This window comes from Lycium barbarum, chromosome 10 (assembly GCF_019175385.1).
Source record: "Lycium barbarum isolate Lr01 chromosome 10, ASM1917538v2, whole genome shotgun sequence".
Taxonomy (NCBI): Eukaryota; Viridiplantae; Streptophyta; class Magnoliopsida; order Solanales; family Solanaceae; genus Lycium; species Lycium barbarum.
In genome coordinates, this window is record NC_083346.1 from 45,248,176 (window position 1) to 45,261,617 (window position 13,442).

The 13,442-nt window shown below is 38.3% G+C and overlaps 1 protein-coding gene and 1 long non-coding RNA gene across 3 annotated transcripts in view; one reads left to right on the forward strand and one right to left on the reverse strand.

The window, feature by feature from the left end:
• LOC132616179 (uncharacterized) overlaps window positions 1-13,442 on the forward strand; it is a 57,076-nt gene that overhangs the window by 8,423 nt on the left and 35,211 nt on the right. For both annotated transcript variants that reach the window (XM_060330786.1, XM_060330785.1), the window contains exon 4: window positions 6,673-6,781. In XM_060330786.1, the coding sequence (XP_060186769.1) occupies window positions 6,673-6,781 (109 nt within the window). The remainder of the gene's footprint in view (window positions 1-6,672; window positions 6,782-13,442) is intronic.
• Window positions 1,562-3,692, reverse strand: LOC132616180 (uncharacterized). Its single transcript, XR_009573038.1, has 2 exons — window positions 2,572-3,692; window positions 1,562-1,870 (listed from the first exon to the last, which is right to left on the reverse strand). It is a non-coding gene; the product is annotated as an uncharacterized LOC132616180 (long non-coding RNA).

Here is a 13,442-nt window from a genome sequence, read left to right on the forward strand (position 1 = left end):
ACGAGGTTGCTTTGTCTGTGGACATACCAATTGAATCCTTTAAACTCATTACAAACTCAATATTAGGCTCTATCGAAATGGAAAATGGAACGGTCTTTTTATGGCAATCAAGCTTAAGGCAAGACGAAGTTATTCAATCTGAATCAAAGATAACCTCAAGGTCAATAACGCCATGTTTTTTTTTTCCAGCACATAAACGTATCATGACTCTGAACTTTGTCCACACATGTTTGATAGACCGGCCAATAATAGTAGACTCCACACATCTAAGTATCAACTTTTCTCTTTATCCTCATCTATATCATCTCATTAACGGGTTTCTCATCTTCCTCAAGCTTGTGCTTTATCGAAAACAACGTATATTAACAAAACTGTGTGAACTGGTTATCTGTGGCAATCATGTCATTTCTTATTTACTCCAACTTCGTATATGGTTCATTTATTTTCTTGGTGCGTGATAGTCTTTAATATTCCATGTCTTTCCCTTCAACAACTAATCAAGCCACTATACACTGAGTTTCATGCTAAACATCTTACTATCTTGTTTCAATAATTCTTATACTTAAGTCTTATTCTCGCTCACAATCTGGAATTCACCCAGGGACCTACTCCACGAACAAGTTGTGCATCTCATAGGGCCATTATCATGCTCATACTTAATACACTTAAGATATTTAATATTACGCCACAGTCACACTTATGACATCACCATCACGACGTTACTAATAATAGTGAATCGCTTTAAGAGGCATTAATCTTAGAGCCATTTAAGCACTTTCCTCAAAATATCTTTCACCATAAAGCCCAACAACTTAGGCATGGGTATGCAATTACACTTCTTGCTTTCCCGCTACCCTCTTTCTCTTTACCGATAAGACTCATAATATAAAGTTATACCAACAACCCCAGATTTGGATGGTCGCTCTTACACAATTTTTTTTTTAATATCATTTGACCACTTTTTTTATTTTTTGATGACTAGGGAACCCGCAGACGCTACCCTTTCATTCAACGATTTCTTAACGTTCAAAATTTTCACTAACTCCTAAACATTCAAAAAAATATTTGGCAGAATTTTCTTTGTAAATAAAACTATCCCAAAGTGTACATCGGTCCAATCTCAACTACAATCAACGCACACAACATTCCATGTACTCAGTATCACTCTCAGTTGCACATATGACGTTAAAAAAAACTTTCGAATCAACCGTGACATCTAGCAGAGGAGGATATGCATGTCCTAGCCGTCTGCGGAATAAGTATTATAACAATTAGACTAGATTCAACTCAACTCACAAATAAGGAATGAAAGAAGGAAAAACTTCCTAGATGTCCAGTAGCCTCAAGGTCATAAGTATGAGCGCCTACATACCGATGAACAAGACTCTACTAAACACTGCTCCATGACCCCGGACTTAAAGCCTAAGCTCTGATACCAACTTTGTCACGTCCCAAAATACCCGCTAGGCGTGATTGACACCCAACAAACACCACCCGCCAGGCGAACCATATATCATACTCTTAATCATTTACAAAAGCACTAAAAGAAAATAAGTGCAGGTCCAACAACGTTATTAATGATAAAAATGCGAAATAGTCGCCAACCAAATCCATAATCGATTTATGAAAACCAATCAACGCTAAGATAAAAAGAATCTCTAGCCCACATCCCACGCTAAGACCATGGAGCATCTAACAGAGTTACATGAGTTTGAGTGTCGGGCATGTAAACCCAAAATAAAAGAAATAACTAGAAATAAACTAGATAAAGCTGAAATGGCTGCCTCCAGGAACAATGCGGTGGCTCACCTCAGCAACAGAATCCACTCACGAAGTCTTCAATTACCAGCCTCGTTCTCAACGACAGTATCTGCATGGACATGCAGGTAAGGAGTGAGTTATACATAAATTTAACCCAGTAAGATCCTCGACTCGCCACTTCAGATACCCCTGGAACAAGTGTTAGAAAATACAAACACACAACAAGCACAGAAATATTATGCACATGAATATATCATTATATAATAGCAACCAAGGTCCAAACCACTGTTTATCAAATATATTATATATCTCAACTCAATTTACACTACAAACCGTCATAAGTGGCAGTTAAAGAATTAGTCAACACTATGAATCCACGGTAACATACACATTGTGCCAAATATGTCAGGAAGCATACACAATGCTAAGGGAAGTATACACAATGCCCCAATATAATCAAGAAGCATACACAATGCTAAGGGAAGAATACACAATGCCCCAATATAATCAAGAAGCATACACATTGCTAAGGGAAGCATACACAATGCCCCAATATAATCAAGAAGTATACACAATGCTAAGGGAAGCATACACAATGCCCCAATATCATGGCTCACAACTATATCACATAACAAAATAATTTATAAAGAGAGTTTTGGATTATTTGAAAATAAAGTATATGCGGTTGGCCTTAAGGATCATCGATTCTGCCAAGCACACGCTCGCCCCAACACATGGACCAGGCAGACAAAATATATTTTTAAAACGAGTTTTGAAAAGCAAGTACCCAAAGCTTAAAGTCTCACTTACCTCAAATTCACAATTCAAGCACACTTCCCAATAAATCAAAACTACGTTCTCGAGTCTCTGGATTGCCTCAAACTACACAAAAACGGATTTAGAATGGTCGAAACCCTTAGGGTAAACCACTTCTATATTTTTAGAGGCTTAAACGGTTAAAGTCAAATTTTAAAAGACGAAAATGCCCTCTGGTCAATGTGTTCAAAACCCGACAAGACTTATGTTTTCGGAAAGGCCTTAACGAGAGGATTCCAACGATATATAGAAGTCTAAAATCCGACGCTATTTGCCCTTTCAAATCAATGATTTTGGTTGACAACGCTAGAGCTAAACTTTCTGAATTCCTCAAAATATCCCCATGTTTTTTCCACAAAAATTCACCCATAATTACTTAATAAACTTAAATAAAAGATTAGAAGCATTACCTTGATGATTAGGGTTGAAAATCCCTATTTTTCTCTTTTCTTTTCCTCTCTTTTTCTCCCTCCCTTTTCTTTTCTTTCTCTGCGTATTTTCTGCTGCTTCTGCCTTTTCTGCTTCTGTTACATAGGCTTCATTTCTCTTTTTAAATCATTCTTGTCTTTTCTTTCAAATTTGGGCTTCAGCCCTTCCTTTTTATTTTTTTTTTCCTTTTCCTTTTTGGGCTTGGCCCACTAAATTCCTTCTTTTCTATTTTCTTTTTAATTTCTTTTGGCAAAAATTACCAAACAAACCCTTATTTAAAAAAAATGAGTTATTTCAGGAAATTTCATGAGTAGATTAAAGAAGGATAGGGCGAGCTTACGGGAGGTATGTAGAATGTTATGCTGGTCCTCTGAAGGAGCATGGAATATTCATAATCTCTTTCAAACTTCAACAGACTGAAGATAGATTGGTGATATATGAAGATTGTGGCGGTGAAAGGGTGGAGAAAGTCTTCTTTCATCATCCTAGAGATATATGTTGATAGGGCTGGGAAGACTTTTCAATAAGGTTGCCACATTCTGGAGAAGGAAACTGATTAGTCTGAGGAAAACATGCAACGAGGAAAGCGGAGCTATGCTTGGTTTTTAGAGATTAATAAAATGGTTAACAGAAAAAGTCAAACTTAAAGGGTGTGAACCCTAGCATTCCATCACAATTGTGAAGGGAAGTCTCAAAACGTGGTGGTTATTTGAGAAGATGCCGGTGGATAGGTTCATTGGAGTTATGTTAGACATAAATAGAATCTCAGAGAATCAAAGCTGAATGCGGGAGAAGCAGAGGATTTCAATTTTTTTTTTGTGAGAATGTAACAGTTGCATGTATTGACTAGATTAGCACATAGGTTGTGCTGAAACCATAGTTACATCAGGCAAAAAAGAAAAATACTGATCCACCATACTAACAAGATCCTAGAATATCTATGATGGACTCAATATCCTCTAGATAAATCTGTTTGCACCAGAAACAAAAAAGGTCTAATGCCGTTCAGTTTGATCTTTTGGACTTCACTGCTACTGTCTTCAAAACATCTGGAATTCCTTTCTTTCCATAATGTCCACCAGATACAGGCTGGGACAATCCTCCATCTATCTCTGTCTGCAGCTCCTGATCCTGCCTCACTCTTCCCAGCTATATAGTACTTGGGTGATCTTGTTTGGCATTGCCCAAGCACTACCCCTAAGATTGACAGTTATCCTCGAAAGCTGGCTTGTTATCTTACAACAACATACCCAGTGCAATCCCACAATGTGGGGTCTAGGGAGGGTAAAGTGTACTCAGACCTGACCCCTATCTCGGATATCTTGCATTGTAAAAATAGATGGCTAACTGTCTCAGCCTCTTCACCACATAAATAGCATTTGGAACAGAGAGAGAACTTCCTCTTTTGGAGATTTTCTTGAGTCAAAACAGCTTCCCTTGCCAGCAACCAGGTGAAACACCAATAAACAGAGGATTTCAACTTGACTGGTGGGAAGGACAAGAATGGTGTTCTTTGGACCAAGGTTCTTCTTTGCAAGAGTTTCTGAATTGTCATGACATCAATAAAAGCAGGAAAAATATCCTCTGTGTTAACTTATTGATATCTCAAAGAGATCTCTTCAGCAAATCTTTTCGTGTGAGGGCGTTATTTGTCACCTTTATTACCTTGTTTTTTTTGGGCTTAAAATTTCTATGAATCATAAGCCCTCTATCTATAGATAGAAGAATAAAGGATGGTTTTGAAGTTAACTAAGAAGACAATCATTTAATTTGGAAAGAAAGAAAAACAGGATGTAAAATAAAAAGGAAAAAGTATCAATGAATGTAGAATGCTATACTACATTCAACTAAATAGATTCGACATGTTTGATACCAATCCATTGGGTTCTAGCAAATCTGAAGACTTCTGTTTTACCATATGAAGAAATAAGGAAGCTATTACTATTGTTTAAAAATACTAGGCTTACTAACGGCACAAAAAAGAGGGAAGGTTCAAATTTATTAAAAGGGGTACCTGGATTTATGGATTGACAAACTTGATTCATTTCTAGCTTTAGTAGTGGTCCTATTAAATACAAAAAACTACCCAATTGGAGAAAAATTTCGACTTTTAGATTTCGAGGATCAATAATGTAATAGAGTTTACTGTCATTGGAATTAAATTAATAGAAACAATGGTAAATAATAAATACAAATAGAAGAGAAGGAATAAGAAGAAAATAAAATATAGAAGAGAAAAGTCAAGTAATCATAGGTTTAGTGTAGTGCCAAGGGTGTAGAGGTTGTTCAATCATTGAAGTCAGAGTGTGTGGATGGGCCTTTCTAGAAACAAAATACACAGGCTTCGAGTTCCTCACAAACATTGAAGTTTATGGAGAAGAGGTAGAAGGGTCATCGAAGTACTGTAAGCTCGCACAGAAGGGTGTGGCCTAATGGTTAATAAAGTGGAGGAGAACCATGAGGTCTCAGGTTCAAATCCAGCAAAGACAAAAAATACTAAGTGATTTCTTCCCATCCGCTTAAGTATTGGTGGATAAAGTTATCCGGTACCTATGCTGGTGGGAGGTAGCAAGTATCTGGTGAAATAATCGAGGTGTGCGCAAACTTTCTTGGACAACATCTTCAGAGTAAAAAGTACTATTTTATAACTCTCACTAGAGGGTTGCTATCAACACATTCCACCATGAAAAAAACAGCAGAAAAGAAAAAGCAAAGCATGTTTGAATCAATCTCCTACTGCTTCCTTGCTTATATTCGGGTTGAAGAATATCTTCAAAGGAGTAAGAACTTTTTAGAATCACTTTTAAAGATTCAATATCCTCTTGCAAGTGCCTCAGACTTGCATCAGAAAGGGAAAATATGCGGAAGATGGGGCAATGTAGAAAATACATACTCCTACTATATCTTTCAAAACTTTAACATTCAGAGGTATGTCAGAATTGTTTCTATCAAAGGTAGGGAAGGACTTCATTGTTATTCCTAAATCACAGAGGCTGTGGGATGGGTTGATATTGCCAGTAAAATTAAGAAATTTGTTGGCAAAGCAAACTCAAATTTTATCTCTCGTAATACTGATCATAGAAATGAGCAATTCCCAAGTGAACGAAATCAAGAGATGGTTCTTGGAGAATGTAGAAATGCTGTCAAAAGAGATGCTATAAATGAAATCCTAGTAGCCAAATAATCCTTCAAAAATCCAGAGTTCACTACCTATACATGCATAATTAGTGTCGCTATAAATAGAATCATGTCAGCTACTCATAAATTACATACTGTTTCAATACATTGCAAGTATCAGCTACTCATGTTATTGCATATAAGTAACTTTCCATCTTGTAGTTACCATTATTGTGGTTCATGTACTTCTATTCCATCAGCTCTCTGAGCTGGTCTTAAAATGAACTGCAGAATTCCTCCTTTATTACTAGGGTTCAGCCTTCTGGTCATCTGGCTGGCAAGTAGTAACAACAGTCTAGCTTTCCCTTGGGTGCTTCTTTTCTGCTTTTCCTTTTCGTTTCCCCCATTACTAACAAAAAATGAGTTTTGTGTTTTCTGTTTCTTTTCTTGCTATCAAATTTTTGGATTTTGTTTCTTATATCAAGTTATATAGTGGTTCCCTTCTTTTCTGAATGTTTTTTAACTTCACTCTTTTGGTATAATTTGTAGGAAGCCTCTGAAACCAAACGGAAGACTGTAAAACGTACTTTTAAGTCTGAAAAAGAGTTTCTGGAATTCACTTTGAAGTATCAGCAAGTTCTTGCAGAAAGAGATTCAGGTGTCCTATTATATTCTTAATTTTGCTATTTTCAGCTCTGGGCTTCCTTTTCATAATTTGTTTTCCCTATTTCCTCGGGACATGGATTAATTATATTTTTTTCACAAGCGATGATAATTTGTTGGGTTAGACGTCACATGTTAAGGCCAAACACACACACAAGTATACATGGTCGACAAGTAATACAGTGATAAGATCTAGTATCATCTCACAAAGACTTGTTATCAACGTTATTTAAATTAAACTAATGCTAATTATTTATTCAAGCGACTTCTTAAAGTGATTTTGATTAACTAAAAAGACTAGGAAACTAGAAAATAAGCAAGTAAAGAAAATAAGTAAGCAAACTTAGAGACTAAATTCAATCGGAGAAAATATTCTGGGGTTATGGGTCAGCTAATAATCGTATTAAGTTATTCACTTGCATTAACTAGTTGATTTATCTGGATTGTTGATTTATAGGGTTTATATTGCTAATAAGAGTCTCTCGTGTTCGTACTCACCTATTTGAGTTGACCTAACACGTATATGTCTATGGAATTAGAATTAACAAGAACGCACTAATAATTCTTGTATAATAACCAAGCAAGACGATTAGGTATATGTCTATTCTAGCCGTGAATCTTGTACCCTGATGCTCAGGTTCAATTGTTGTATTTAATTCTATTGCAGTCTAAAATACCACTTTCGAGTTCAAATTCTAGATTCATAGATCCAATAGTTGGCCAAACTATCAAATAATTAAGCTCGGGATTAAATAAATAAACCAATACAAAAATTAATATAATTATTCAAGCTTCAAATGTCAACATTCATGTCGTACCCTAACCTATAATTAAGAATTATAAAATTAAATGAAATAAAAGAGAAGAAAAACTCGTGTACTTAATTCCCAAATATGGAATCTATGAGGATAAAAATTATAGAATGCTCCTAGGCACTTATCTCGAGGCAATGCACTAAAGTTGCTTTGTGATACTGGTCCCTAACACCGGTGGTCCTTCTGATCACAGGATTTCTCACTCTACTTCCTTTTTCTTTCAACCTTCTAGAAGAAATATGATAGCATTTATTTCGCGCTAGGCTTTAAGTCTTATGATATTACTAGATCCTCAAACACAGCAGAACATTGGTTTGACTGGACCGAAAGAGGTAAAAATTTCATCAGAAGAGTTTCATTGAACAAGAAGACTTTGGAATGGATAGTCCAGAACATGAGGGAGGCATCAAAGGTACGAGGCAATGTAGTGAGAAGATGGAAGAGAAGAGAGTTTCTCTGAGACATGTTGCTCCAGGAATTTTAATGGCTTTGGCAGATATATTAGCATTATCAGTTTATGAGGGAGAAGGAGAGCGGTGATAATCATACCCGAAGTATCGTTTAATGCTGGCTGGACCTATCTGGCTGACAAGATTGGCAGATTCATTAATAGCTTTGTTGACAAATTTAATGTGAGGAGCCTAGGTTTGTGGACAAAGAGTTCCAATATGCAGAAGCAATTAAAAGCTATAAATGGTCGAACATTTGAGTGGTTGGAGGTTCTGCATTAAAGAGGGGGAGAAGTTATTCAGATAAAGGAAGGTATGGCACGTCATCAGAATATGGTATGGTACTTGGCAGATGCTTGGTTGGTTACTTTGTAAATGAGGAAGTTCCAACTTTGCATGACCTACGAAGATGGACTTCTTCCACTTGGAAACAGATCCATGGGCTCAATATTAATGCCATGGGAGAAAATCGATTTATGTTTGAATTTCCATCCAATAGCATAGCTGAGCAAGTCCTGAAAGGGGAGTGGCGCTGGAAAAGAGCCCAAATCAATCTTCAGTGGTGGTCTTCTTTATCAGGAGTCATAGAAAAAGGAAATATGCCAAATTCCGTCTGGATTAGGGTTGTGGGTGTGCCGCTCCAATTCTGGTCATCTGAAGTCTTCAAAGTCATTGGTGAATTTTGTGGAGGCTGGCTGGAAACAGAGGAAGAGACTCAACTCCGGAATCATCTAAAGTGGGTTAGAATCAGAGTCAAAGGAGATGGTAGAGAGGTTCCTAAAGAAGTCACCCTGCAGCAAGGCAGACTTCTCTTTACCCTCCAGGTTTGGGTGGAATCTCCGGCGAGAGTTGTTATCGGAGAAGAAGAGGAGAAAGAGGTGTTACATTCTTTTACCCAGCAGATATCGAAGACACTGGGTAAAAGTACATATACAGTCGCTAAGCAGAAGGAAAAGTCAGATGTTGCTGACTTTGCATGTGATTCTGCAGTGGCACGTGCAGTAGGTTTAAATTCAAATACTGAGAAGGGCCAGATTTATGTTGGATCTGCGAAGGGTTTAATTCTGGGCCCAAATAAATTTAATTGTTTGGCCCAATATGAGTCTGAAAAGGGACCAGTTTTAAGTGAATCACATGGTGGGTCACGTGCATCTTCTATAGAACTTAAAACTCCCGATAGTTCCACTGTAAATGGCTATAAGAATCACTTCAACAACTTGAAAGAGATGGCATCCAAATTCCTCGAATGCTTTGCCAATTGGGAAGCTTTTACCAACATGCAAAAGGCAATTTCAATTCCCTCCTCTTCTAAATTACCACTTCACACAGATTCCCCAGTTTTAGGGTTTAAGAAAGTGGCGAATTTAAATATTGGGTCGGGGAGGAAAGATGCAGGAGATAAAGGAATGGATCAGTACCAAGAGTTTGAAGAAGAAGAAGAAGATGGGCAGATGGTCTTGCCAACTGAAAGTCTAGAGGATGAAGAGAAAATTGAAGAACATGGGAACACAAACCAGATAACTCTACTGGGAGAGCTTACTCCCATACAAACAGATTTTTCTGAATGTGAAAAGGAAGCAGTGATGAGATCAAACCTGTGGTTTTAGGGTAATATTGTGAGGATGAGCCAGCAATTCGGAGTAGCATTTGAAGGTTGCTCTAGGGAGGCCGAAGCTTTATTCACAAAGATTGACCAGAGAAGAGAAAAAGGGATAACTTCAGCTATCTCAATAGAACATAATGCTGATAAACAGACAGTTCCTAGGGAGCTAAGAAATTTGATATTTGATATGAATTTCAAAGATGGGGAACCAAGGAGTGAATCAAGAAGTAGGGGGAGGGAACTAATAACTCATTTATAATGAAGATAAAAATAGTTTCTTGGAACGTGAGGGGGTTGAATATGGAGAGTAAAAGGAATACTGTAAGGAGTAGAATACAACAATGGGGGGCTGATATTATGTTCTGGTGGAAACAAAATTGAGTGGGGAAGTGGGAAATTATCTACAACAACTCTGGGGAAAGAGATCGGTGGGGGGTGTATGGCTTGAGTCATTAAGCACTGGGGTGGGGGGTGGGGGAGCATTATAGTGTTATGGGATAAGAGGCAGTGGAGAGGGGAAATAGTGGAAAATGGGAATCAAAGTTTAACTTGTAAATTGTGTGGGATAAATCAGGATTTCATCTGGTTTATTACAGCAGTTTATGTTGATTATGGGAGAATTGTAAGGAGGCAACTGTGGGAGGAGATAGGTGCTATGAGGGCTTTATGTGAGGGTCCGTGGGTGGTTTGTGGTGACTTTAATGTCACAAGGTTCCCATATGAAAGAACTGAATGTAGCAGGCTATCTGGTGCTATGAAGGAATTTTCTGAGTGCATCAATGAGATGGAGTTGGTGGATCCTCCTTTATTTTGGGGGGGTCCTATACTTGGAGAGGGGGGACAAATCACCGAACTGCCTCTAGGATTGACAGATTTCTCTTTTCAACACTTTGGGATGAAATGTTAATACAGATCAAACAGGATGTAATGCCAAACCTGGGATCTGATCATAATCCAATCATGCTAACATGCGGAGATTGGTCCTTTAAGAAAACTTATTTCAAGTTTGAAAATTGGTGGTTGAAGGTGGATGGTTTCAAAAGCAAAGTGCAGGAATGGTGGAGCTCCTTTGATGTTACAGGAAGACCAGACTACAAGTTAGCTGCAAAGTTGAACTTGTTAAAAGGAAAACTTAAAAGAATGGAGCAAGGAGAATAAGGGAAACTGGAGGGAAAGAAAAGACAAAATACTGGAACAAGTTGGCAGCCTAGAAGGTATTCAAGAACAAAGACCTCTGACTGAAGATGAGCAATTGCAGAAGGCTCAGTTGGCTATGGAGTATGAAGAAGTGGCTAGAAATGAAGAGATAGCCTGGAGACAAAGATCTAGAGTGCAATGGATCAAGAGTGGAGACAAAAACACAAAGTATTTTCACAGGATGGCCACAGCTCACAAAAGATTCAACACTATTGACACTTTAATGGTTGATGGAGTTAGCTCCTTTGACCTATGGATATTCAGAATGCAATTCTAGAATTCTATCAGAACCTTTACAGTGAGACAAAAGCATGGAGACCAAACTTGAACATTCAAGGTGTCCAAAGCATTACTGGAGAAGAGCAAATATGGATGTCAAGGCAATTTGAAGAAGATGAAGTATGGGAAGGGATCAAACTGTGTGCTGCTGACAAGGCACCTGGCCTGGATGGATACACAATGGCCTTGTTCCAGGCATTTTGGGATGTTTTGAAGGAGGATTTGATGCTGACTTTTCAGAATTTTCATTCTCAATAGATGTTTGAAAAAAGTGTCAATGCCACCTTTGTGGCCTTGATTCCAAAGAACGTGGGTGCAACTGAACTAAGGGACTTTAGGCCCATTAGTTTGATCACTGGTGTGTACAAAATAATTTTCAAAGTGCTGGCCGAAAGGTTAAAGAGAGTGGTGAGCAAGTTAGTCAATAAGCACCAAATGGCATTCATAAAGGGGAGGCAAATTATGGATGCTGCTTTAATAGCAAGTGAGTGTATTGACACCAAACTTAGAGGAGAAGAGCCAGGAGTGATGTGCAAGCTGGATATTCAAAAAGCCTATGACCATTTGAACTGGAATTTTCTTATCAGCACTCTAAGACAAATGGGGTTTGATTACAGGTGGCTAAAGTGGATGGAGTTCTGCATTAAAACTACCAGGTTCTCTATTCAAGTAAATGGAGAACCTGTGGGTATTTTTCCTGCAGAAAGGGGGCTCAGGCAGGGGGACCCTTTATCCCCGTTCCTTTTCATTATAGTTATGGAAGGCTTGGACATCATGATGAGAATTGCTTCTCAAAATAGCTGGATCAGAGGATTTAATGTGAGAAATAGGGCTAATGAGGCTATGGAAATCTCCCATCTATTGTATGCTAATGACACAGTAGTTTCTTGCGAGGCAAATCAGGAACAGATTTGCCATCTGAGGGTGATACTAGTGGTTTTTGAAGCATGTTCTGGGCTGAAAGTCAACTGGAGGAAGAGCAGTATATTCGCAGTCAAGGAGGTGCAGCAGATCCAAGTGCTTGCAAGCATTTTGAATTGCAAGATTGAGAATTTGTCTACTGTTTATCTTGGAATGCCTTTTGGATCAATGCATACTGCAATGGAAATTTGGGATGGCATCATAGAGAAGACTGAAAAGAAACTAGCTCTATGGAAATCTCAATACCTATCCTTGGGAGGAAGACTCATCTTAATCAACCCAGTCTTGGATTCTTTGCCAACATATGTGATGTCCTTATTTCCTATCCCAAGCAAGGTGGTTAAGGCTTTGGACACTCTAAGGAGAAACTTTCTATGGCAAGGAAACAATGAGGAAAAAAAGTTCCACTTGGTAAATTGGGAAGTAGTTCAACAAAGCAGAATGCATGGAGGATTGGGGGTGAAGAACCTAAAATTACAGAATAAAAGCTTACTCATGAAGTGGTTATGGAGATATAATCAGGAAGATCAGGCACTATGGAAAGAGGTAATCCAACATAGGTATAGCCAAAATGGGAAATGGTGTACAAATGAGGTGACAAATACCTATGGTGTGGGGGTATGGAGGACCATTAGAGCTTTCTGGTTGGCTCTGAAGGCAAATGTTAACTACAAGGTGGGTAGGGGTGACAAGATTCTTTTCTGGAAGGAAAATTGGAGTGGACAGGGGACATTACAACTACTGTTTCCTAGCTTATTTTCTATAAGCACAAATGCAGATAGTACAATCGAGGAGATGTGGTCTCCCCAAGGCTGGAATTCAGTTTTCAGAAGACTTCTAAATGATTGGGAAATAGCATGGGTAGCAGAACTACTGACAGTAATTGGTGGATTTCAAGGAACTAATTTTGAGCCAGATAAATTTGACATGGAAGCATAATCAAGATGGACTGTTCTCTGTGAATAGATTGTACAATAAGGGTTTGACTGAAATTTCAGGGAGGACACCAGAACCTTGGAAATCCATTTGGAAGAGTATGGCACCAACTAAGGTGAAGTGTTTCACCTGGCTGGTAGCTTGGAGAGCCTGCTTGACTCATGAAGCACTGCAGAAAAGAGGAATAAACATTGCTTCAAGATGCACATTATGCAAGGAGGCCTTAGAGACAAACAATCACCTTTTCCTTCATTGTAAAGTTACGGCACAAGTCTGGGCATTGTTCATTAATTTGGCTAAGGTGAACTGGACTATGCCTGAACACACTGCAGACCTTCTAAGCTGTTGGATAAGAAGGGGAGGGAGCAAGAGTCAGAAGATTTGGTGGAAAACAGTCCCTGCCTGCATCTGGTGGAACATTTGGAAGGAAAGAAACGACAGAATTTTTAAAGGCAG